This window comes from Acanthopagrus latus, chromosome 9 (genome assembly GCF_904848185.1).
Source record: "Acanthopagrus latus isolate v.2019 chromosome 9, fAcaLat1.1, whole genome shotgun sequence".
NCBI classification, from domain to species: Eukaryota; Metazoa; Chordata; class Actinopteri; order Spariformes; family Sparidae; genus Acanthopagrus; species Acanthopagrus latus.
Window position 1 is genome coordinate 14497629 of NC_051047.1, and position 26052 is coordinate 14523680.

Below are 26052 nucleotides of genomic sequence, written 5' to 3' on the forward strand. Positions count from 1 at the left end.
AGTCACAAACAGCAGCGACTTTATTTGATGAAAGCGTCTTTGCGCACACACAGAAATAGACCCTTTGGCAGACAGCAGAGGAGGCTGCGGCATTTTTTTTTTTTTCGCTTATTCTTCTTCTTTTTTTTTTTTTTTTTTTTTGGTTTGCTTTGGACTATTTTTAGCGCTTAATTTCACAAATGTAACTCTTTTTTTTTTTCTTCAGCGAGCTGGATCACCTCTAATGACAGGTTAGGTGCCGTGTAAAGTCACCCGCGTGAGTTTAAACTGTGGCAACCCGCAAACAAAATATTTTCACATTTTAAGGCTCATCGCGTGATGTCTTTAGAGCATAATTGTAGATTTGGATACATTAGAAACACATGTTAGGATGCACTTTGGAGCCCAGTGGCTTCCCTTGCAGGCAAAGTGCGACAGGCGCTTTGGAAACGTGTCTTTTTCTCGCGCTGTCCCTCCTGCTTTTACACATTTTAAGCAAAAAAACCCAAAACAAAACAAAAAAAACAGTTCCTGCGTCAGAGCGCCCTGATACCGCAGACCCGCTGGGACTGATCTGGCACTGACCCAGGTATTTGTAGACCACAGGCTTTGATAGCACAAACAAATACATAAAAACACGGGGAATTATTTGACAATTTATTGCAAGATAACATGCCACAAACATGCAGTAAATTCACAGATTAACATCGTTTCTTGTCACTTTGAAAGGCTCATACATTTCACTACTGAGCACATGGCTTGCACTTACTGGAAGAAACAAAAAAACAAAACAAAAACAAAACAAATGTCGCACTATTACACCACAATAAAATGTGCTTTCATGACTGAAACAGAGTAACTTTTTTTTAATTATTATTATTTTTATCTTCCCCCCCCCCCAAAAAAAAACAGCAAGACCCCAACAGAGGATCAGCGTCTACTGGCAATAATTTAAGACCAAAAAGTGAGTTACCCTGTGATGAAACAAAACAAACAACACGATGCCACAAAGAAAAAGTACTCAATTGGCATATACATATATTTATATTTATATTTATATAGTCACAGTTTCGTTGAAATTGAAGATAAACGTCCAATGCCGCTGAAGCATCAAACTGAGTATGAGAGTAAGGAAATAATAATAATAATAATAATAATAATAATAATAATAATAATAATAATAATAATAATAATAATAATAATAATAAAAGACAGCTAAACCACAAATACATGCGGGCTCACGAAAAGGTGAGATTTGAGGTCAGTTCGCGGATGCGGTTTTCCCTGCTCATTTTCTTCAGCTTCATCCTGCGGTTCTGAAACCAGATCTTGACCTGCCGGTCGGTCAGGTTGACGCTCCGGCTGATCTCTAGGCGGCGCTCTCGGGTCAGATACATGTTGAACAGAAACTCCTTCTCCAACTCCAAGGTCTGGTGCTTCGTGTAGGGGCATCTCTTCTTTCTGCCACTTTTCGCTGTCAACCAGTTGCTCGTCGGCGGGTCACTCTTGCAGCCTGTAACGGATGACACACACAGACACATAAACACACACATAGGAACACAAAAACACACACACATTAGGATTTTAACGCTGCTGCTGCTGCTGCTGCTGCCAACTCCTCACCTGCTGATTTGGTATTTCACCTCTGGGAAATAACACACAATTAGAAATGTTTTCCCAGAATAGACAAAATAAAATAAATAAATAAATAAAGAATGCAGGGGGATGTTATTAGTCACGTACATGCCAACACTAATGAAGTAGAAATGAAATTAAAGCCCAAGCTGATCAGACCGCACCCTACCATCTTTGTACAGCCGGAAACATTAGCCCCAGAAAAAAAAAAAGATATCTAATATAACGATAATAAAAAATCTATTAATTTCACAAAAAGTTTCAGAGGAATTAGCAGGTAACACTTGATTAAACTGATAAAAAACATCCGCTTTTAATTTAAATTTGAACCCCCTGATTTAGTTAAGGTTGCGAAAACTATCGAGCACGTTTTATTCTGAAGGTCTTGGAGTGATGATACATTTTTGCAGCTATACAAAAAAACAAAAACAAAAAAAAAGTATGGCAATTTATGGTGTCTGTGACATGTGCCCCAAAACATTCAAACAAAACACTGAGGAAATATATATATATATTTTCTAAAACTGCGGATTATTACACTCAGGACATGTGAGCAGAGGGGGACACACGGTAAAACCCGCGCTCTGTTGCCTGTTACTGCAACCTGAGAAAGACTCTCATTAAACATTACGACTTTAGGGGTTGTTTGTGTTTTATACTTGGTTTTATGGTGCTGGAGCCTCCTCAGCACCGCAGCGCCACGAGATAAAAAAAAAAAGCTTCCATTGTGTGAGCAGACCCACCTTTCCCTTCCTGCTGCAGCAGCTCGGGACTGGACACCGGCGCCTCCGCGGGGCAGCTCCTCTCCCCGGAGCTGCTGCTGCTGGACTTCGGGCTCTCCGCCGCGGGGACCGGCGTCCTCGACGCGTCGGGTCTTCGCGGCACCTCCTCGCTTTTCTTTTTAGCCTCCGCGAAATTCGAGGACGCCGAAGACGAGGAGGACGAGGAGGAGGTGGAGGAGGAGGGCTGCGGTTTCGGAGTGACCCGGCTGAGTTGCATCAGCGTGGGGTTTGGACTCGGCGGGTCATGGCAGTAGTTTTCCTGGTGTTTCCCGTTCGCGTAAGTTTGGCTCAGTCTGAAATAGCCCGGAACCGGGATCTCCGGACCGCCGTCGACCGGACACGGCTCGGGGAGAGCGTCAGAATACGCGGGGACGTCTGACGAGCTGACTTTTTGCACTCTCTTATCCGAGTACATGCAGCAGTTACTCTCTTCCTTTATGCTCTGTGAAAATGTGCAGTTTGACATCTGGCTGGACGACTCTATCCTGCAGGGTCTGCTCGGATCAGTCCAGTTATCTATTTGAGGTATGTACGAGTGGACGCTCATGCCCATACTTTGGTGGCTGACCTCCCCTCTTTTGCCGAAAGACGGCAGGAGTCCACAGGTTTGCATTCCGTAAGTTCCCATGTCAGAGCCGGCGGACGGCATGTACATGTTGCTGCCGGAGTAAAAGCTGTCCGTCCTGCAGGCGCCAATCAAAGAGTCCACTAAGAACGTGTTGGCCGCAGGAGAGCTACTGGGGAAGGACATTTTGGGGGGTAACGTGTTTTAAGAGGAGAGAGATGTCCTCTGGAAGCTGACATATCTAGGAGGGAGGGAAACAAAAAAAAAAAAAAAAACAATCTCCGTGTAAGTCAGGATGCCTCCCGACCACATGACGAGCCCACCAATGAGATTTGAAAATGGCCTTGAGACGCAGCCTCCTCTCCCCCCCCCCCCCCTCACCCACCCACCCACCCTCACCCCACTGCACGCGCTCGCACTGCGGATGCAGACGTGGTCAACAGCGACACCTACGACGCGGACTTGAAATTGCTTCTTTTTATTTTATCTTTTTTCCTAGTCGTGACTCCTGCAAGGCGAAGAGGCAACACAACTGAAACAATGTTAATTTTAGAAAAAAAAAAAAAAGACACAAGGAAACAGTCCAACTGTGTTTGGGTGTGAGCTGCTCAGCAACAGAAGCTCTAGGATGATGATTATTACTGTTATTATATTATATTGTGCAATATGGTTCAGAGGATGAGTGTGTGTGTGTTTTGTGTGAGAGATGCAGCGTGTGCGTGTGCGTAAAATGCTGCCTACATGACGCACAGGCGACAACTGCAGACTAGTTGAAAGAATGTAACCACCTCTACTGAATTCAGCGTGTTTCTGTTCGCATTAACCATTTCCCTTCACTCCCAGGACCACCAGCGGCAGAGGGAGCACCCACTGTGTTTTTGCGCGCACGTTAAATACCTCGTGTAGGATCCGAGAAACAAAATGAAAATGTAAAGCAACAAGAATAAAAATGACTAATAAGATGTTTGCGCTGACATTTTCTTTCTTTTCAATCCAGGGTTTGAGGTTTAATTTGAAAGGATTTTATTCCCTTTTGATTTTTTTTTCTTTCTTTTTTAAACCAGCACCAAATCATTCGATGGAAGAGCATCGGCCTTTTGGGGGGGATTTTCTTGCACGTCAGCATCAGAATAAAATAAATCTATAAAGTAAAATGTGGCTCCGAGAGGCCCCACACACCTGAAGGTCAATGATAAGGCTGCACCTTTTCTTTTTTGTTTTCAAATAAATTCCACTTCAGACGGATAGAAAACTGTTCTTTTTATTATTTGCACATATCATCAAGCACGAATTTCTTCATTTGCATTTCGTCACATGTTTATCTGATGGTCAAAAGCTGTAGATAAAATAAAATAATAAAAGAAAAAAGATTCCTGCGGGAGGAGGTGACGGTGTACAACAAGGGGTTGGGGATTAGTTTTGCTCAGGGCTCCATTGTTTTTGTCTGCAAGGGGGAAAGGCGAACATGTGCAAGATAAAGAGTGTGTGGGGGGGGGGGGGGGCGACGAAACAGAAAATATCCAAACAAACATACGAACAAAATAAAAATAATAAAAATGAGAGGTCAGGCCAGAAGAACTGCAGCGATCCTGCAGGAGCCTCACGAGTGAACAGAGAACAGAGTGGATGCAGCTTGAAAGAATTAAATCTTTGGTATTTATGCACCAAGCTCGAAATAACCACACAAAGCACGTGTCCTGGATATTTACAGTTTGTAGTTATGCAAATCATCTCAACAGCACAGGATTCACAAACGACCGAAAAAAAAAAACCCAACCAAAACAAAACAAAACAAAACAAAACAAAACAAAACAAAAAAAACACAGGCAGATCTCATCGCGGAGTATAACACGTGTAGAAAATACATTCCTCATATTCGGTTATTGATAGAGAAAAGAAAGAAAAAAAAAACATTTAACTGAGAGATCACGGACATCAGCTCTATTTGAAGAAATCGTGTTCCTAATAATGACACTAGGATCATTATTATTATCATTATCATTATTTTGAATCCTTTGACGCACACAAAAAAAAAATGAACAAAATCTTTCATAGTTGGAATAGTCGGAGCTATTCTTCATGTATAATCATTCAATATATGCACAAAATATACACAAGTACCGTAAGAGTGGGAAACAAGTTGGACCTCGGGTTATGAAGCATGATAACCATAACAATTAGAATCATAATAATTTAATGCAAATACAAGGAGATCCGCAGATGCTGAATATGAAATGTAAGAAATAAAACACGAGACGCTGCTGCAGCTTCAGGAAGCCACAACAACACGTGTGTCATGCAGTAAGTGTACGTGTGCTCAGATGTGTGTAAGCATGGCTGTGTGTGTATATACGTGTTTATAGAAGTACGTACGGACCTGCGTCATCTGGTTTGTACCTTTAAAGCTCTTCCATGATTTGACGAACTACAACAAAAAAGAATTCTTTCGTGTGATTGTTTCTCGTCGTCTCTGAAGTGTTCTCCTCTATTTTACTGATTTAAATAAAATACACGGGGAAAAAAACTCTCGTGTCCTTTCTTTTGGAGCAATTTTTACCATTATATTGTTTTATTCAAATCAAATATCCAGACGCAGTTGAACGATGACCTGAAATTTGAAATGAAATGAACTTTTATTTAATTTATATGTGTGTATATATGTATATATCAATGAAACTTTCTTTCATATATATATATATATATATATATATATATATATATATATATATATATATATATATATATATATATATATATATATATATATATATTCTCCACAATGCTGCGTCTGTTCAAACAGGTTTCAGCTGCCTTCAGGTGAACATCAACGTCTGTATTTTTAAGCTTCAGATGATAAAAAGAGACAAAACCAAAGAAAAAAAAAGACGAGGAAAAAAGACGCATCAGAATTATCTGAATTTTGTTTGATTCGTCTTCACAAAACACTTGAAGGTGACTCGTAAATGTAATTGTCCTTCTGGCGGACGCATCAACTCAAAATAAAAATCGTATCTTAGCATATTTATTGTTTTATTTTATTGTATTTGTTTATTTAAAAAGCGGGGGTGGGGGAGTCATCAACCAGCCCCAGATTTAGCCACACCGCTGCATTTTATCTATCAGCAGCCTCCAGGCAGGAAAAAAAACAAAAATTTTGGCATCAATTTATTCAGCATTCACTATGTTTTTATTTTCTTCAGAGAAGCTGCAGCCTACGTGTTGAATCGTTTGATACACAGACAAAAAAAAGGTGGGTCTCGGATATTCATTTTAGAGAATAATGTGTTTAAATGTTGTAAAACACGACATATATCCAGCTTTGAATTAAAATAAAGAATCCAAAGAAACCCTTTTCCCCCTCTGAAGGACTTCCATGCATGCTGGATGTCAATTTGGCTCAAGCTCTGTGTTTCCTCCTGGCAGCCCAAAAGCTGCAAGTGTGCCCTCATGTGGATACACGGAGAAGCAAAGTGAGGTGAAACACCCCACACAGTTGGTAATGTAATTTCACTGTAGGACGCGATGACAACCCAATTAAACGCTTAATGAAACCTCGCGTTCCTAATAGCCTTTTTGGGAAATAACCGCAGATGTGATAGAGATGAAATACACGTGGAACTTTCCCCATCTCTTTCATAAAAGGAGGCCGAAAACAATGGCTGTAATTGTTGCTGCAGTGTGACAAAAAAAATAAATAAATTAAAAAAAAAATCCACCTAGTCGGCGTCACATGAATTATCAATGAAAGCGACTGTTTGTGGTGGTGGAGGGGATCAGTGCGCTTATTTTTACTCCGCCACTCAAAAAAACAGCACAGAGATTAAAACCCAGCGTGAGGTGCGGATTGAAACCTGCCTTAATTAAAAACGTCAAGGCGCAAAAACAAATTGGACGGTCTCTCCTCATTTGCAAGCAGATTTACATGCGTCACATTTACACGTTTTGGCCTTTTTTTTTTTTTTTCTTTTTTAAAAAGAACGTAGACAAACTTGAAGAAAAAAAAAATCACTTCATACCCTTCACATGGCGGTCCTTGTCAGATTAGTCCCTCTGCTCTTCGCCCACCCTGGCTGACAATGAAGTGCCATGAGATGTGGCGTCAAAAAAAAGAAAAAGGAAAAAAACGGAGCTACATGTTGGACTGGATGCGCAGAAAATCTCCAAACATTTGTAGCCTGGAGTGAAACTACGAGGCAGGAAGGAGAGTCGGTCCTCTTGTGGTCTGGGGGTTGGGACACCAAAGTCCAATAGCCCCCTATTTAGACATTTACAGCTCCGTTTATGATACTGTCTAGACGGTTCAAGGTTTAGTAAACAACCCTGGCGTTTGAAAGCGAAGGAAATAAAAGAAAAAAAAGACTACAGAGGCCCGCAAGCGCCAAATTTCTCCAACGATTAATGTCCATGAAAAAGAAGGAGACAAACAAATTAAGAAAAAGAAAAGAAAAGAAAACCCCCCTTTTCTCTTGGGTTGTTTTCGTACGACTTGGTTAAGTTCATGTGACAAGTTTCGCAATCGTGACTAAGATACGACATTTGTCTCACACCGACAACGTGCATTAGGTCTATACATGCGCCTCATACATGGATAATCACACAAGGAGGAAAGCCTGCGTAGATTGTATATAAATACTTTGTACAGAGCACCGCGCGCGAGCTCTGCGGAAATATCGGCCGCCAGTAAAAAAAAAAAAAAAAAAAAAAAGCGAAAAAACGAATGAACACAAATAAATAAAACGCAGGAGCTGTTCACAATAATATGACACCAGGCCGTGGAATTATTTTTGTGTAATTAATCTGTTTAAACAAAATAAAAAATAAAACAGGATGATGAGAGGGACCAGTCTTTAAAACGTGTGTGTGTGTGTGTGTGTGTGTGTGTGTGTGTGTGTGTGTGCGTGTGCGCGCGCGAGCGCATCAGAATAAGGGGTTCCCAGTGAAATACTGTAGGCGGTCGCGGTTGAGCTTCTTCTCTTTCATTCTCCTGTTCTGGAACCAGATCTTCACCTGCCGGTCGGACAGGTTGAGCATCCTGGAGAGCTGGAGCCGCTTCTCCTTGTTAATGTACACGTTGAAGAAAAACTCTCGTTCAAGTTCTCGGATCTGGTATTTGGAGTAAGGGCACCTCTTCTTCCTGGACTTGGTTGATGAACCTGCGAGAGAAATAAAACAAATAAACAAACAAAGAGGGAGGGGGAAAAAACGTGGAAATGTGACGAATCTGGAGATAATATCAGTCGTGAAAAATCTGGTTAACAGGTTGGCAAGTATAGATATTTATTTATTTATCTCTGGACAAAGGCCCTCTCTCTCTCTGTCACACACACACACACACACACACACACACACACACACACACACACACACACACACACGCACACACACTGAAAGAGAAAGAGACAACAACAACAACAACAACAACAACAACAACAACAACAACAACAACAACAACAACAACAACAGTGGCAAAATCGAACTTAAACTCTGCTTAGTTGCGCTTACATTAATGTATCCACACCACACAATCCTTTAACAGTAACGTCAGAGCTGCGCAACACTGCTTACAAAGCGACAGAATAAACTTCACGAATAAATGTGTAACTTTCCTGCATCCCCCCCTATCAGTACAAATCAGCCCGGGCAGCGCAGCATTGTTATTAGACACGAGGTGGCCTTTAAAGTACGCTTACTTAACCGTTTCCCATTGTAAATACCTTTACAACCGTAAAGCAGATCTTATAGGGATATAAAAGCTTTTGCATGCTTATAAAAAGACACATAACCCTGGACGGCCGCGCCGGTGGACACAGAGCGGTCCAGACGCTCTATTGTCTAAATTGCACACCTTATATCCAGGACAAAGAGGGGAAACAGGGGGGACTTACTCTGTGGGTTGCTCTTGTCGCCGCAGTTGGAGGATGAGTCCTCGTCGACGCTCCCGCTCGGGTCAGCTTTGTGCTGCTCCAGTTTGGTTAAAGCCTGATTGTTATTCGCAGCATCTCCGGGAGCAGCAGCAGCAGCAGCAGCAGCAGCAGCAGCAGCAGCAGCAGCAGAGTCTGTCTTTTGTTTGGGGGGCTCCGCGTTGGGCTTGTCCGAGTTGGGAGTGTCAAGAAACTGGTCGAAGCCCTGGGGAAGAACCCCGTTTCGGCCGACGCCGGTGAAGAAGCCGCACGGCGAGCTCGTCCCTCCGTGGTGCCCGTACAAGGACTCGTTTTTGAATATCACGTCCGCCCTGCCGCCGGAGGACTGGATCAGGTCCCGGTGCATTATCTCCGTGTCCGCGGAGTAGTAAGACGCGTAATTGCCCCTGTAGTGCCATTTGCTGGGATGGTCCAGTCCATAATCCCTGAAAGCGACCTCTCGAACAGGTTGGACCTGGGCTATGTTGGGCGAGTAGGGGAAATTAATCTGACACGACGTGGTCTGCGGTAAAAAGGAGGAGACTGATGTAAAATCGGGCGTCGAAACGTAATAAGTGCAGCTCGGTAAATACATATTTGACGCACAGCTGCGATCCTCGTATTCCGTCATATCTCTCCTTTCCCTTTTCCTCCTCGCGACAGAGGAAAGGAATTGGCAGCTTGGCCGTGTTAAACTTTGTCCATCTATAGCACCACAGGCGCGTGGAGAGACCCCGCCAGGGAGAAAAAATCGGAAACGTAGGCAGACCTGCAATACATCTTGATCGATTCTTGAGGTAATTGTGTCATGTGATCCCGGCCAAGAAATTACCATACATCAATATCAGTCATTAAAAACTGTCCGGAGAAACTCATGTGAGCGCATGCAAGAGCCTTCATTGGCTGCCTGGCTGCAGAGGAAACTCCTCTCCTGCCTTCTTGCCCTATAGCTCACAGGAAAAGAAAAAAAGGGGAGAAAAAAAAGAGGAAAGACATTTGTGAACCACTGCTGGAATATTTAATTGAAAGCTTTACAGCGGCATCATCTTCACCGCGTATTGACGCGTAATGACAGCCGCACACGCGCGCGCGCAACCAAGGCGATACATTTGCGCGCTTTGGAGCAATCATCGCGGCGGCTGTGTAGCAACAGTTAGGTGGGTGGGTGGGAGAACATTGAAGTTGACCTCGGCGTTTAATGCAAAGCTCCGGGAGAATGGCACCGAGGCCACCGTGGCTGCTGCACTTCCTTCCGCTGCACCGTTGCGCACAAGGAGAGCCGCGCAGTTATTACACTCACAAGCGGGCTCATTAAATTTAGTTTAGTTTTTTTTTAATTTTTTTTTTTTTAACGCAGATGAATTTCGAGGGGGTTCACTGCGTGCGATCGGTGCGCGTGGTGTCGGATGGAGGAGGTGTAAGCACACACCAACAAAACGCAGCGGGGGGAAATATAAGAAATTCATGATGAGACGCAGTCATCCTCCTCCACACTGAAACAAAGAGAGAAATCACAAACCCACCCTGCCATAACTCAGTAAATTGTAAATTCTGCTACAAACAGAGCCCGTGTGTGCGTCAGCGTCACAATCAGAATACTCAAACTGATGATCTGCTGCTCGTTCCTTTATCCAGTAATTACAATCATAAATGCAGATGAACACAGACAGATAAAAGAGCCCACGGCTTTCTGCAGAAAGTTGATTTTGGATGGCACAAAAAAAACAAAGAAAGAAAAAAGAAGCCAAGCAGTCCATCACTGAGCACATTCAAGCATGGCCAAGTCCAAAACAGCTGGCTTTGACCGTCTGTGGTCTAGGTGATGTCCACTAAGCATTCCCCAACAAGAGCCTCTGCACCCAAATCATTTTATTGCACGGAGGCTGCAGCAGCCATGTCTGCCGCGTTCAGGGCCTCTGCTCGGTGCTCAACACGCGGAGTTAAAAAAAAACAAAACAAAACAACAACAACAACAACAACAACAACCGGTGAGCGGATATTTCTTCAAGCCTCCATCAGTGTAATTGCTTGCCTTCTGTGAGTATGATGTTTTTATGTTTGCTTGTTTTTTTGTTTTGTTTTGTTTTTGTGTGTGTGCAGCTCGTGCGTAAAAGTAGCAGAGGCGAAGTTAGGTACCTAGAAAAAGACAAATCCGGATCACAATATCATCAGGCAACTGTGCAGCCAAAAAAGTAGGAATGCAGCTCGGGACGTGAAGGCCAGTGTTGCGTTCAAGAAGACACACAGTAGATTCTTCACAGCTCTAAAAAAGCCTGAAGGTCACACGCAATGTGGAAGTAGCTTAAAGGCGACTTGGGTTTATTGTTATTGGGGGTAAAATCACCTCTGTGGTCGGGTTTGTCTGTGCTCAGCTCTTTCCCACACTCACGTTTAAAAGAAATAGAAAACCTCAGGCAGCTGAAAACATGTGCACCGTTTAGAACAAAAATGTGGATTTATTCACAAATATAAGAAGGAAAATTGGCTATTTCGCATATTACGCATGACCCAAAGAGCGCAAAAACGCACATTTACTCATCACCAACAATCAGCAGAGCTGCAGTGAAATGTTCCATGGATGTAAGGATGTAACGATCAGACCAGACGAAATTAACTTCTTATGAAACCAGACGAGAAGAAAAAAGTTGAAACGACCTGTTGCTGTGACTTCTTCCAGTTTTGTGGCCTTTTTTTTTAATTGACTCGACAGAACTTTTGTTTTTTAAAGTTGGATTCTTTCTTATCATTGTCGTTGATATTTGTTTATTTTTATCTTTACTGCACTTTCTCCATTAACGTATTGAGTATTGTTTCATTTGAACACTAATAATAATAATAATAATAATAATAATAATAATAATAATAATAATAATAATAATAATAATAAAAACATTTTGTTTTGCGGCACTATTCAAAAACACAAAACAAGAAGTGCTCTCCGTGGGTGAACCAGGAGCACAGGGACGTCAGGAGAGCAATGAAATAAAATCAGACGTTTAAAATACAACAAGAGTAAAATGGAAATAAAAATGGAAGTAAAATAATCCTCCGAGCTTTAACTGGAACAATCACTAATTCATGCGCTCGGCAGACGCACTTTAACTCGTTCCCTCTTTTTTTTTTTTTTTTTTTACATTTCGATATTTCACATTTCAAATGGCACTGAAGTCCCGAGTCACCAAACTCGAATTCAACTTTAACTGTCGCTGTTGCTGTGCCAGTTTTCTCGTGCGCAACAATAGGTGGACGGACACTTTGTCCGTCCCGAGGGAGGTTAGAGGGGAGATCTGGGCATCCCAGTGGCTGAACACGACGCACGCAAGGATGTAAGAATAAGAACAGAAAACAGGAATATAAGAGTAGAGGAATATGAGGTAAACACAGCGATGAAGTCCAGCCGGAGCTCCCAACAAAGAACCGTCACAACTCTAATAGATGTATCACAGAAAACACCTCTAAATTATACTCAGTGGTTATAGAATTACACATTAAAGTAAAACTAATTCCTATATCCTCACAAAAAGAAGTAGCTTTGTGGGGCAAATATCGATGCACGGCCTACTAACTTGACCTTAACTTTGTTCTGGCGCCCCCCCCCCACTACCTCGAGTAGGCAGAGCTGTGTGACGCTGAGTCTGGCTGCGTTTAGGCAGTAAAGCAATAAAGCAACACAAAAAGTGAAGGAAAAAAGTCGCTGCAACCATTCAGAGCGGTCCGAGCAATAAAAAGCCAACAGCGAGAGGGTGAAACTTGTTGTGTGGGTTGAGGATTTGGAAACGGAGAAGGACAGGCGCACCTCGAGCAGGAGCACAACAAGGCCCTCGGCGTGTTTATGTGAGCGACGTGTGTGTGTGTGTGTGTGTGGACTGTGTGCAAAACGATACGCAGAGAAAGCAGCAAAGGTTGCGCCAAAAAAAAAAAAAAGAAAAAGTGTGTGTGTGTGTGTGTGTGCGGGGGGCACCTTCAGCCTAAACTGCTCCACAAAATATGAGTAGAATAATAAAAAAAACTCAAAAAACCTAAAAAAAAAAAACAAAAACAAAACAAAACTCAAAAAAACCTAAAAAAAAAAAAAAAAAAAAAAAAAAAACAGCCACTGATGGAGGAACCATCTTTTCGGGTTTCATTACAAATGTCCGGGTCTGAAATGTATCTCTGACTGTTGTGAACCTTTAATACGGTGTTATGTGCTGCAGACAGTTGCGGTGGTGATGACGCGATGATGATGATGATGATGATGATGATGATGTAATGGGGGGGCCCCATTAATAGATCCGCACTCTTGATGTCTCACGTGCGCTGCTCTGTCTGTGGTTGGTGGGTCCGTCTCTGGAACCACTTGTGACCCTGCAGCCTTAAACTTCAAATCTCAAAACACATGCGCCGACAAATCTGCCCCTCCTGACTGATCCAAGGCTATTTCCAGGATTTGTTTATCGTTTTGAACTACTCCTGAGAAACAAAGTGTCCAAGGCGCACAGGAGAATCTGTTTCTGTCTAACAAACTGCTTTAAATAACACTGGTGAAATCAAAAGGATGCACACACGACTTCTGAATGACAACAGATCCGTATGGCCACAGTAGCCTCCCACCGACGAGTGGAGGGGTGGGAGCTGCTGCTGTGTTGCATTAGTCACCATAAGCAGGAATTAGTAGCGTGTTGTTTTGTTCCAGGAACACAACAACAACAACAACAACAACAAGTGTGTTTACATGAAACCAACGCAGTGTCGTTACGTCCCACGGAAAATGGGACAAGTTAACCCAGTAGTACTAGGTCGGTGTTATATTAACCTCACACTGGGAGAATTTTTAACCAGCTGTTTGTTAGTGCGTAAAGGTGATGATAAAAGTCCCACTCGTCGCGTTTTGACTGAATTCTTGTCCAGTATTTTCTACAAATTCATAACTAAGATAACTTTTAAAAAAAAAATGTTTATGACGTGTTTCTGTTCAAGTAAGTGACGATTTAGGTTTTTCTTTTCTTTTCTTTTTTTCATTTTTCTTGATTGGGAAAATATAAGATGATCTAGTTTTGAAGCTGCATGACAGAGTTAAAGACAGATGTTAACTACAGATGTGGCTGAATCACTGCGGCACGTTTCATCGCAGAACTAGTTGAGGATCCCTCAGAAAGACTGTGCGTAAAAGACAACACATATTTTCCTTGCATGCACTGATCGATTTAAAAAAAAAAAGGGAGGGGGGAATTTTCTTTTTTAGCACAAGTGAGAGGTAACAACAAAAACGAAGAATAAAAAGAGGTGTTTTCAGTAAACTCCCTTCGACTTGAATTTTTAAATCAGTCCTGGAATTTAATAAGATATGTGCAGAGTACTGACGCCTTCACATACTCCAACAATTCATGATCGATGAATACAACCCGCAGTGTACTTGATGCCTGTATACGACCAAAAGACACAGAATGAGTCGAACGATGCGCACATCATTTAAAAATGATCTTTATTTACACATGTAATCATCTGGAGGTTGCATTTACTTTTACAAAAAGAAAAAGAAACAACTCTTATCCGTGCGTAAAAGTGTGGCTGGTGGTCTGTGGTCAGGTTCCATCCATCATGCTTTGGATTTATATATATAGATTTATATATATATATATATATATATATATATATATATATATATATACAAATAAATCAGTCCAATCCCAAAGTATAAAGCAAAATATTCTTTAATTAATCAGGTATTTGTAAAGTCTGGATCCGCAGAGCAGGACTAATCCTGACGCATCAGATCTGTGACTATTCAGGATCATCTTCACGTCTGCATGGCGACACAAACCCACGGCTGACAACAACATTTAATACAGTTATAATGTAGCCTGAACCAACACCAGATGAACATTTCACAACTCTTGCTTTTTTTTCCCCTCCGACAACAAATGCGGCGCTGATTTGTTGTTTTTCCCCGCACGACGCGGCCGCACAGAACAAAAGCAACGCCACTTTTCTTACTCAGTTAGATTCACAATCATCTTTTTAGGGGGGAGGAAATCAGGCATTTATTGAAAAACAGTAACTAGGAAATAGACATGCAGTTAGGATATATATTTTTTTGCAATACTGACTTGTGTTCGTCCGTAAACATGAACTTGACTGTCTGCCTCCACATTAGGCCCGCACCACATGCGCAGACCATCATACAGAATACACACACACACACACACACACACACACACACACACACACACACACACACACACACACACACACACACACACAAAAACTTATAGAATCACATTCCTGTTTAAATAGGTCTGAAATCTGAGCTGCATAAGAAATGCTAACGTTTAAATGTGCATCTTTATCCGGCGGCTGCAGGCCAGCGTGGAGCCAGAGGCGTGCTGCGCATTTGGACACCAGATTAAGTAAAATTCACTGCATCTCTACCTGCAAACATAATTTCCGTATCCTCATTAATATGACTGGATGTTTGTTCTCTGGATAAAAATGTAGCCTGTGATCTGACAGGAATATAAACATTTTATACATATTCATAAATACTAGTCCGAGCCGCACACCGAGAGGGGCGTGTGGAGTGTGTGCTGCAACGTTCATAGTATGGCTACAACATATATTCTGTGCTGCTGCTGCTGCTGCTGGTCACGATCAAGTCCAAAGGTCATCAGTACGCGGAGAAGGCCTGGTCGCGCATCATCAGCCGCTTCTTCTTCATCCTGCGGTTCTGAAACCAGATTTTCACCTGCTGGTCGCTCAGGTCCAGTCTGTCCGACAGCTCCTTCCGTTTCTGCCTGTTGATGAATTCATTCATCAGGAATTCGTTCTCAAGTTCAGCCAGCTGTGGCTTCGAGTAGGGCTTTCTCTTCTTTCTGGTCTTGGCTTGTGACGAGCACCACGGGGCACCTGGAGGGAGCGCAGGGGGAGAAAACGGGTTTTATGCTTGAAAATTAACACCGACTTCGGCCACAGCGGTGGAAAGAGCCGCTCTCTCTCTGCTGAGAACCGCTGCTCGTATTTTACACTGATTTTCTTAAAAAAAAACGGTTCAATGCTGCGTTTATAGAAGCTCAAAGCGTTCGAGTAAGAGAGAAACAGGGCAGATATGACCATGAACCCCACACACAGTAGCCTCTGTTAGGACATTATGGGAATGTTAAAATAGTAATGACACCACGGGAGATATAAACTGATCATAAAATAGTCCGACAGTCATAAGAACTCACATGATGTCACACACAACCTGCGAGCTCTCCATTTCAACTCCAATATAACAACATTCGCTTATGGAATCTGGTGGAGTCTTTTTATAACGACGTGATAAAAGCGAATCAGCATAAAATTGGATAAAAACAGGTGGGAGAAAAAATGTGATTATGGGCCTGGTGGAGTGTAAATAATCAGAGTTAGAGTGGGTTTGTAAAAGCAATAAAAAAGGACACAGTGAGGTGACACACTGGAGGGTTTTTTTGCGTAAAATAAGATACTTAACCTTCTGCAAAACTCGTCCTGGAGCATGTGTGGCTCGAGGATGGGTGCTCCTGTTTGGTGGCGTTCCCACTCAGCGATCCTGCCGAATCCGGATCGAGCTGCTGGGCCGCAGATCCGTGAGACCGGCTCTCCAGATCCGAGTAAGCACCGCGCTCACTGGCGGCCCCGTGCTCCCCGGCGTAAACTTCCTCCTGCCTGCTGCCAGACTCCTCCGCCTTCGCGCTCTGGAAGCACCGCGCCGGCTCCTCCAAATGCGCCTTGGCGTGGCCGCCGTGGGAGTTGGAGTTTATAGACAGCGAGTTGGACAGAAACGGCGGACAGTAGCCTCCGAAGGCGCGGCTCTGTGGTGGCGGCGGCGCTGCTGCTGCCGGTCCAGACGTGCACGAACTTGAGGAAGTCCACGGGAGCGTGCACACCTCTCTCCTGTTGTAGGGGAGCTGATGCAGCCCGGGTATGTGGGCTCCATTGCCCCGCAAGTTGGAGAAATAGAGCGAGTCAGGGGGCGCAAAATTCAACAGAGAACCAACATAGCCGGGATTTAAAGGATTCCGCTCACACATTTCCATGGAGCTTTCCTCGAGCGCTTCTTGCAAGCCCCTTTAGCAACTCCTGAAGAATAAAGGGTAGGTAATTGTTGATTTGTTAATACACCGTCACGTGATATGCAAAATATGTTGTTCCGCCCCACCCTTGCTCTCAATACTGCAAAGCAAAATACTCCATGAGGACATATTTTGGTATTGGGTGGGGTGAGGGGACATTCTACACATCTGTCCGCAGACAGGAACGTACCTTGAAAAGATTTGGCTTTAAGGTTTTGGTAGTTTTTTTGTTTTGTTTTGTTTTTCTTTTTGGTGCCATCGTGCTGTGGCAAGAAGAGCAGCAAGGTGACTCCACTGTGGCCTGGCCAGACCAGTACGAAATGAAGGGGGGCCTTAAACGCACCACAGGAGACACGAGGCAATGCACGGCCGCGTTCATGGGCTTAAATGAAACATTTCTGATAATTATGCAGAATAGATAGATAGATAGATAGATAGATAGATAGATAGATAGATAGATAGATAGATAGATAGATAGATAGATAGATAGATAGTGTTCATGACATCAATGAATCAAACGAAAAAAAAATCCCCTTATCTCACATGCAATCTCTCAAACAATGCAGCATTATACGCCTCACACACATACCATTCATTGTATGAGGTTATAATGTGTTATTGTGGCCCTGGACGTGTTGCTTCTCACGTTGTCACTCCTTTGTAAACAGTGCAGCCTTTCTTCGTGTAGCCTCGGAGCTACGTGCCGGAGACAACATATGAGGCGCATACATGGAAGCGCACAGTTTGAAACTGTTTTTCCTTCTCTTGTGAAGTAACTCCACAACCCGCTTAACAGTAAAAGCCCATAACTCGCCTTTATTTACTTTGAAAGCTGTTTACCACCTGCAGCTTTCTTTATAGACATCATTTTCTCATATTTCTAAGGCCCTATCCAAAATAAGCAGAGCCTACCAGCGCATTTTAGGTCGTTAATAGCCCATCTATTAAAAACAAAAACGGAAAAGGAACTTTTGTATTTTCCAGAGCGAGGAAAAGGGACTTTTATGCAATAAAAGCTTCTGTATCGCTCCCCCACCGTACAGTAACGACCGTGAATTCCTCAAGTGAGGCGTTAGAAACCCTCGACATGATTAGACTATCGTTTTTAATTAAAACGCAGTCAGATTTGAAGGATTCAAACGCTTTAGTGTCACATGCAGGAAAAAAAAAACCAAATGAGTCAATACAATATAATTCCTAATTCACTGTCTCAATTAACTTAGTTTAAATATGGCCTACTCGAGACAAATAAGAGAAGGATACATATTACGCACGTTCGTATCCAACCAGCACTCGGCACCAGCCTGTGTCGCGGTGTTGGATCTATCAGAACATCATTAATGTTGCTCCAGGTCCGTTATTGAATCTGACCGATCACGTTGTTGTGATTCTAATTGTAAGTTTTGAGATTTGCAGGGAAGGAAAGAGCGGAAAAATGCGCACACGGGGGAAGTTATTCTCTCTTACACGCGCGTAATTTGCTGAATTTGATCTATTTTAACACAAACAATGTTTTCTTAGAAATAACCAGATATTTTTCTTGCCCAAACCAAAGTGTTCTGGTTCTCTAAATACGCACAGGGGTGGGAATTTGATTTTTTTTTAAAGTGCTGCGTAAATGTATCCAAGTCCAAGTGCACTTTACCAGCAGCGTTAACGATCAGATGTCGTCGGTGCTGTCTTCAGGAAATATATTCACACATGTCCACAGACTCAGACTATAATATGATATACAAAAATACATCGCAGAGCCTACTAAGAATACATTTAAGCAAACCTGCGTTTTGATATTTTGTAGTCCTATTGGAGGTTTTTTTTAAACATTAGTATTGTGTGTGTGTGTGTGTGTGTGAGAGAGAGAGAGAGAAAGAGAGAGAGAGAGAGAGAGAGAGAGAGAGAGAGAGAGTGTGTGTGTGTGTGTGTGTGTGTGTGTGTGTGTGTGTGTGTGTGTGTGTGTGTGTGTGTGTGTGTGTGTGTGATGTGTGTGCGTGCGTGTATTCCAATACATTGACCTACCTAATCATTTCAGAGACACTAACATACTGATAGCTTGACTTTATGATAAAAGTGAGTCCATGTTTATGTATCTGTATCAAAGCCATCATCCTAGACAGACTGAAGTGTTGTTGGGCTGGTTGAAACAGGCCAGCTGGCCTGCAAAGTCGCATCATTAGGTAATCCTTGAAGTATGAGTAATTGCAGCTGCAGTCCAATAGGTGGCACTAAAGGCTCACATATGGCCTCCATCCTGCAGGGCTGCCCCTGCCCCTCTCATTGTTTGTCAGTGGCTTAATTCTGCTATTTAAACATCAGCAGCCTCTTAAGGCATCAGTGAAGCTGTGGAGATGTCCTGCTCCATGAAACCACGACAGGAAGATTTAAAAAAAAAAAAAAAAAAAAAAATGTATGTATGAAAATGAGATCAGCTGCAAAATCAGTCCTCTAAATAGGCTTCGGTGAGAATGAACGCTCCCAGTAAGATTTAAATAAAGAAAACAAGAAACATATGTTAAATAATAAACTAATGCAAAGTTGTTGTTTAAAAAAATAAATAAATAATAATAATACCAACACAACAAGTGTTTAAATAGGAAATATTTGAGTAGAACAAACACAGGCTGAACCTACTTATGTCATATAAATAGAAGAGGGGTTCAAATATGCAGCGATATTACACAAATAACTGCATCTCTGGCGGGGAAGCAAATAAAAGCAAATCATTTGAAACATTTTTGAATCGGCCGCGTCCGATTTGTTCAGAAGACTGAGCTGTTAAACGTTCAGTCTGTTTGCAAAAAGTTCATCTAATGTTTTATGATATTTAAGTTTAACTAACTGACGAATGGAAACGTGTCTGAATCGCATGTGACCCTTCAAAGTAAAAGAAAAACAGCAACACGAATTGAATGATAAAAAAAAAATTAAGAGTATCACGTCAGAATGCCTGTGAACAGACTCGTGCTTATTTAAGCAGATGCAGATGAAATAATCGTTCGTCTTATCAGAAAACTTTGAACTCACTGACCGCTGTGCGTCACTTGAATCTGGATCTTCTCCTAAAAACGTGTGGCTTGACCACAAACTGTGCAGATCTCCTGGAGGCCGGATGGACATCTAATTATGGGCAAGAGAGCATTTAAAGACAAAACCATTTCTATCTGCAAACATCAGAATCAGAAGGAGTTCCTATTTCGTAAAGCGCAAACAAAGCTCGTAAAGTTTTTGCTGCGTAAAGTTGAGGCTACATGCTCTATGAAGCCCGATGCCACAGAGGTAGACGGGTTCACACAATTAGAAAATTAGGAGAAGATTTTAGTGTTCAGTTTTAGTGTCATTTACTGCTCTTCGTCCTTCATGTTTAGGGTGTCAGGAGCCAAATTGCGGAGCTTCGGTCTGGTTGTTTTCCAGGCCCCTTTGAAGGAAGCTATCCGCCGTCTATTGTCCTTGGTAATAAACTTGCTGCTTCCCTCGTTCAAGTTCTCTGGGCTGAGAAATGTTTCCCTTGAATCTCCCCAAGTGTTGAAATCTCAAAAGCGTTCGGAGTCACAGTGGGTTCACAGTGAAGTTTCATTCCATATAACTGACGCAGAAGGTAGGCTTATCTTATTTTCTTTCTCCTGAAAATGTAAAATACAAACGATAAGGTGATAAAAAATAGAATGGAAACACAGTTTGGCAATTTATTTTATACGTCTTAATTGTGTTCATTTGTAAGAAATGTCTGAGAAGTGTCTTTATCTTTGAGATACAAACTTTTAAAAAGTAACAGGCCCTCAGGGCAGGTTTACAGATGTGTGTTACATTTTCGGATTTACCTGTTTATCGCGTACATTCACTTCTTTCAGGCCTACATTTAGAAAACGAACATGTTTGGTTGTTTGGTTGAGAACACTAGAAATCTCCCATAGAAATGAAACGACACCATTCTTTACGAAAATGTAGAAATAAAGCGAGCGATGATTTTACCCGGAGACATGTGAAGCTTGACATATGAATTAAATATCACGGTTTAAATATTTGACACGAGCCTCCCGAGTCTGCGCAACTCTCACTGAACTGGTGAAGACAACTCGTCACACGCTGGGACGAAGTTCTCCTGCTCGGCACTTTATTTCATTGTCGGTGAAATAACTTGAATTCATTTAATAAATTCAAACCAAAGGAGCCACTGGCTACACATTCAATACGTTTGCACCAGCGAAACAAAAAAAACAGAAACACCATCACACGATGTTGCGTTCAATTGAGGAAATATTTCTTAAAATGATTCAATTCAAAATGAGTGGAAAGAAGTGTTTTGCTTTCTAGGGAACGAGAAATGGAGCCGACTTTAAAGAATCAACAACAAGTCGCTCCAGAATAAGTCTGACTCCAGGACTAAATATTCTAACACAAAGGCACAAAGTGGTTTACTGGTCATTATATAACGAAATAAGAGTTCTGATGATCTCTCCAGCTACACAAACAAGCACATGCACATGCACGTAGACTCATTATTTAAACAGCGTTAAAAACAAGAAAGGAGGGGGTAGCTGTCGCGTATTTACACTGACTGGATCCACATCAAGTTTATCAGCGACATTTCACGACTTACTTATTGTACAAACACTTGGACACACCGGGCACTACGCGACTGTCGTTCATCACATCACTGTTTAATATGCTGATACTGAACGAGCAGCTGTCCCGAGAATAATGATACTCAGCGACTCATTCGTTCATTACTGACCCATATGCAGCTCATTTCACCGACACTGAGACAATGAATTCCACTGAAATCCGACCTGAGATCATAACGAAATATAAAGTAGTTAAATTTAAATCAAACACTGACTACTTATGTTCACTGTTATGCTAATCACACACATCATACATACAATTTATATATACAATATAGAACTTACTGGGCGCCTTCAATGCCACTCAAGGTCACCTTCCCATGAAGACAGTCAAACAATAAAGCACCAATAATTATATCAGACGAAAACATACAATATAAATGCATTTTAAATCACTGACATGTTGTTAATGTCACTCTGTGTTGCAATGATCAGATGCAGTACCGCATCGTGTCCAGGAGCAGCAATTAGTTTGGTCCCTGTCCTTTTATTCGGTCGGTGTGCATTCACGACGTGTCGCCACTAGATGGCGCTCTGACTCAAGGAAAGAAGTCTGAAGGCCAGCAGAGCCGCAGCTGTCTTAGCGAGGCAGCAGATTCATTTAGCTTTCAGCACTGCAACATGTGATGAGTGACCAGGTTCAGCTGAAGAAACCCCAGCGAGGGGAACCTTCTCTTCTGCACAGACACAACATGCGTGCAAGTCCCTTATTACTAAAACAGCTTTGTGTTAATGTGCTTCAACGCCACTTGTTTTATTATATCAACACTGAGTTCTCATGGCTGACTGGCTGCTCAAGTGCTATTAATAAGTGGCCATAAGATTCACAGACATGTTTATCCCAGATGTGCATTTGTAAATTCTATTTATCTATTTATTTTTATCAGGGACAGTTGGACAAAAACAAACAAACAAACAAACAAAAAAACGGTGTAACAAGTTATAATAACAAGTACCCTGTTGAAACCTCTGTGATTTGTAGCCTGTGACCCGTGTCCATGTTCAGGCTTTTCTGCTCAGAGTCGATATTGTGTTGAAGATATCGTGTTGAAATACGACTTCAGTAAAAAGTAAAAATCACTCATACAAAAAGTACTTGCTGAGTTAAATTCCATCTGTGTTTCTACTTTAAAAAAGCTCATGACAAATCATCATTACCACACGCACATTAGTTTGAATGAGATCATTCTTACATATGTGATGGGGTCATTAAAACAGTTACAATACTTACATCACATTACAATCATTTCGCATGGGTTGTGTATGTGTGCATGTGTGCACGTTCCCTAATATGTGCAAAATATATGTGTGTCCTTGATCAGTCAGTGTGTATCTGTTCTGTTATCGGTGTGTACTCATTCCGCGTGCAAGATCAGCGCTCTCGTGTTTGTTTTTGTTTCAGCCGGTGTGTTGAAGCTAAAATATTCAACATGTATGTAATGATGTGCTCTTACTCTGACAGTTGTCCGCACAAACATACACAGCACATGTCTCTCCCTGGCTGACAGCAGTAGGCAGATATGTTGTGCCTCCTGTAATGAGTAGGACTGTATGGGGATGAATGCAGAAGGCGGAATTATTTCACAGCCACATACTGTGTATTCAACAGTCGCACATAGTTTTACATACTGATACAAGCCGCGGCTTATTAGACACACATGCGAGATGTAAAGTGAGCGATGCAAATTGTGGTTCAGTAGCGATTTGACTCTAATTTCTAGGGATAGAGTTCATGAAGTTGTTTGTGTCGTGACTGATTCCCATATCTAACCTACGCATACCATGTACTGTTCTCTTGACAGGCAGACTGACTCATTGCTCATCTATAGTCCAAACAGAAGTCATCCAGAGACCAGTGGCCACTGTTTAGAGTAAAGACATGAAAAATGCACAGCGTGGCACACAGAGTCAAGTGATACACAACTCTAGCGAGGGGAATTTATGTGGAAACCTTCATCAAATTGCAGGAGCAAACTCCAAATAGCTCCTGCACAGCGCTAAAAGACAATTCAGAGAGCACAAACAGGTCATAGTTTATCAAAGTAAGAAACACAAAGCATGTTTAATCTGTCTCATTTCCATGTGCGCTTCCAGAGTGAAGTGGATTAATTTATCTAATTTATTTATTGTTGTGTGATTTGATAGAAAGAGACAGTCAAAATGTTTTATGAGTGACGGCCTAAAAGACTGCAATCTATTATAAGACTTCGAACGATGTAGTTGAACCTTTTTTGTGTGTGTAAGTCTGTCACGATTACATCACTGGGTGTGTCTTGGTGTAATTTGGAGTTCTGGAGAGTAAAAGGGACTTAGCTAGACATTCACTGAGTCCAGAGTCAGTTTTTATGCAACAGTTCAGTTCTGCCAGTTTGATCATGGGCTCACAGTGAATGCAACCTTTTGTAACACTTGAATGAGATTAATATAAACCCGTACTTGTTAATATTCTCACCAGTTTCTACTGATTTCCTGAAAATAAGTTGTCCAGCACAAAAGCCTGATTCAGTCATCAGCACTTACTGTCAGTCATTGATATCTGTAAGCGGAGAGCGGAGAGGCACTGAGTCGAGGTAGCCGAGAGTGAGCATAAAGTCACATCCTTTGGACTGTCGCAGGAAATCCAATGAATAATACATGTAAATTGATACAGACTGTTACACAGATCCCCTTTAAACTCAATTAATCCTGAAAGGAATATTTGGAATGCTCTTAAAGATGCAGGAGACCTGTTTTATTTAACTTTCTGTATGTATGTGTCAATCACACACACCTTCAGAGCACCACAAGAACACACTGTTGGAAGTGATCATCAAGAGAGACTGTAGTTCAGCATAGTGTGCAAAAAAACCTTCAAACATGCGTAGTAATGCAGATGTCTACTTTACATGGTCCTTCTGAAGTCTCGTCTGCTTCAGTTATGAATGGTAAAGGACTGCTCACATCTCATTTTACCAACGTGGCTACAGCCTATCAAGGTTTTCCAGAGCCTTGGGCAGAGTTGTTTCTGCTTAGCAGCTGACGGAGGCAAGTTCAAGGACTCAAAACACAAACCAACTTCTACAAAAATGAAAACAGACGATCGATGTGACGCAAGTTTTAAAAAATCTCGGCCAGCTTATGGAGACCAGTTGTTGACACGTTCAGATGACTGTAACACTACAGCACACCTGCCAGATGATCAGCGGTAATAATATGTATGTTCTATTTAGTAAAATGTCACAAAACTTGCAAAAAGCACAATGAATTGTTACACATTTACATCTGTCCGCTCAAAATGAATATCGCTTTTTCACTGGAAAGACCGTTTTGTGTGTATGTGGTCAGGCTATTATATAAATAAACATTTTAGCGAATGATTTCTGCTATGATGAGCAATGAAAATGACTGTTTTTACAGCGACTTGGGGAACTCTGAACATGGGTCACGTTGTGGTGCGACTGACTGATACTTACATTGACAAATATGTTGCAGTATATGTGCTTTCTTGATCCCATTTCAACAAATACTGTCTACTAATATCAGGATTGTAAATTGTTGTTACATTCACTGAAAAAAACATATCAGGGAGCTGGTGTGGTTTCGAGGCCCCTCACGGAGATAAGAAGCTGTGAACTCACCCCTGACCAGACAAAGTGGCAGCCACCATGCTCCAAAGTTGAACCAGGTGCCTTCAGCTGCAGTCCCTCTGATGGCCACTAGATGCTGTGAACAAACAAATGAGGTATTAAAGATGGCTGAATTCTAATAAGCTGCTTCACTTTCAGGGTCCTGGTGATGTGCAGATTGGATCCCCGTCACACTGTCATTAATGGGCCACTTGAATAGAACAGAGCCATCGTTACTATCATCAGCACCTTGTGCTTTTCCTACTATGACAAGTCTGTAGTAATAAAGCCTGTTGATCGCTTTACATTGCAGCCTTTTCTCCTCACACAGCGCTGATTTTAATTATTGTGTATACGTGTTCAGACTGAGCTCGACTGACATCTCCATTATTTCTCCTGTTAGCTTTGTTGCACCTTCATCATTCTTGCAGGTATAGATCGAAACATGACATCAGCTTCGCCCACCCTCAACCTGAGCCGAGGTCCAATCAGCAGAGTAACAGAGAACATCTGCGTGGGTGTGCCGTGCCTTTCAGCCTTAAAGGATAACATTTTTCCTGGCTCCAGAAGAAGCTGCATGCCATCTGATAAACTGCCCCCAGTGATGTCACCCAGTGGCAAAGTTGCATTGTGGGTAATGTAGACGGCAGGTTTTGAAAAGGAAGAAGAATGCTTTGAATAAAAGAGGCGAAATCTCTGTTCTTGCTGTATTGATTTGTTTGTTTTGAAACTGTCCAACAGTGTTGTAGGAGTGCAATGCTAGACCATGTAATGTGGGCACTATAAAATCTGGTGCCTACATTACCCACAATGCAAATATGTTCATTTAAGAATATGTTATTTTGTGTCATAGCTTTTTTAACAGTTTGTTTGAGCATGTATCTTCTTGAGGGCT

At 42.0% G+C, this 26052-nt stretch overlaps 3 protein-coding genes across 4 annotated transcripts; all 3 read right to left on the minus strand.

The window, feature by feature from the left end:
- Positions 1 to 623: 623 nt before the first annotated feature.
- hoxd10a (homeobox D10a) lies at positions 624 to 25243 on the minus strand. Its single transcript, XM_037108865.1, has 3 exons — positions 25170 to 25243; positions 2358 to 3202; positions 624 to 1492 (listed from the first exon to the last, which is right to left on the minus strand). Exons 2-3 carry the CDS (start codon positions 3145 to 3147, stop codon positions 1218 to 1220), a joined length of 1065 nt encoding a protein of 354 aa, XP_036964760.1. The 5' UTR covers positions 3148 to 3202; positions 25170 to 25243; the 3' UTR covers positions 624 to 1217.
- Positions 7833 to 9700, minus strand: hoxd11a (homeobox D11a). Its single transcript, XM_037108864.1, is given in 3 exon segments — positions 7833 to 8114; positions 8847 to 9678; positions 9680 to 9700. Coding segments are annotated over 3 exon segments (1089 nt in total). The 3' UTR covers positions 7833 to 7878.
- Positions 14537 to 23030, minus strand: hoxd12a (homeobox D12a). 2 transcript variants are annotated; one of them, XM_037108869.1, is made up of 4 exons: positions 23007 to 23030; positions 19959 to 20047; positions 16333 to 16940; positions 14537 to 15746 (listed from the first exon to the last, which is right to left on the minus strand). In XM_037108869.1, the coding sequence occupies exons 3-4, from the start codon at positions 16895 to 16897 to the stop codon at positions 15508 to 15510; spliced, it is 804 nt and encodes a 267-aa protein (XP_036964764.1). In that variant the 5' UTR covers positions 16898 to 16940; positions 19959 to 20047; positions 23007 to 23030; the 3' UTR covers positions 14537 to 15507. The 2 variants fall into 2 exon arrangements, with proteins under 2 accessions (XP_036964764.1, XP_036964762.1); XM_037108867.1 differs by lacking the exon at positions 23007 to 23030 and adding an exon at positions 20273 to 20540.
- Positions 25244 to 26052: the final 809 nt, after the last annotated feature.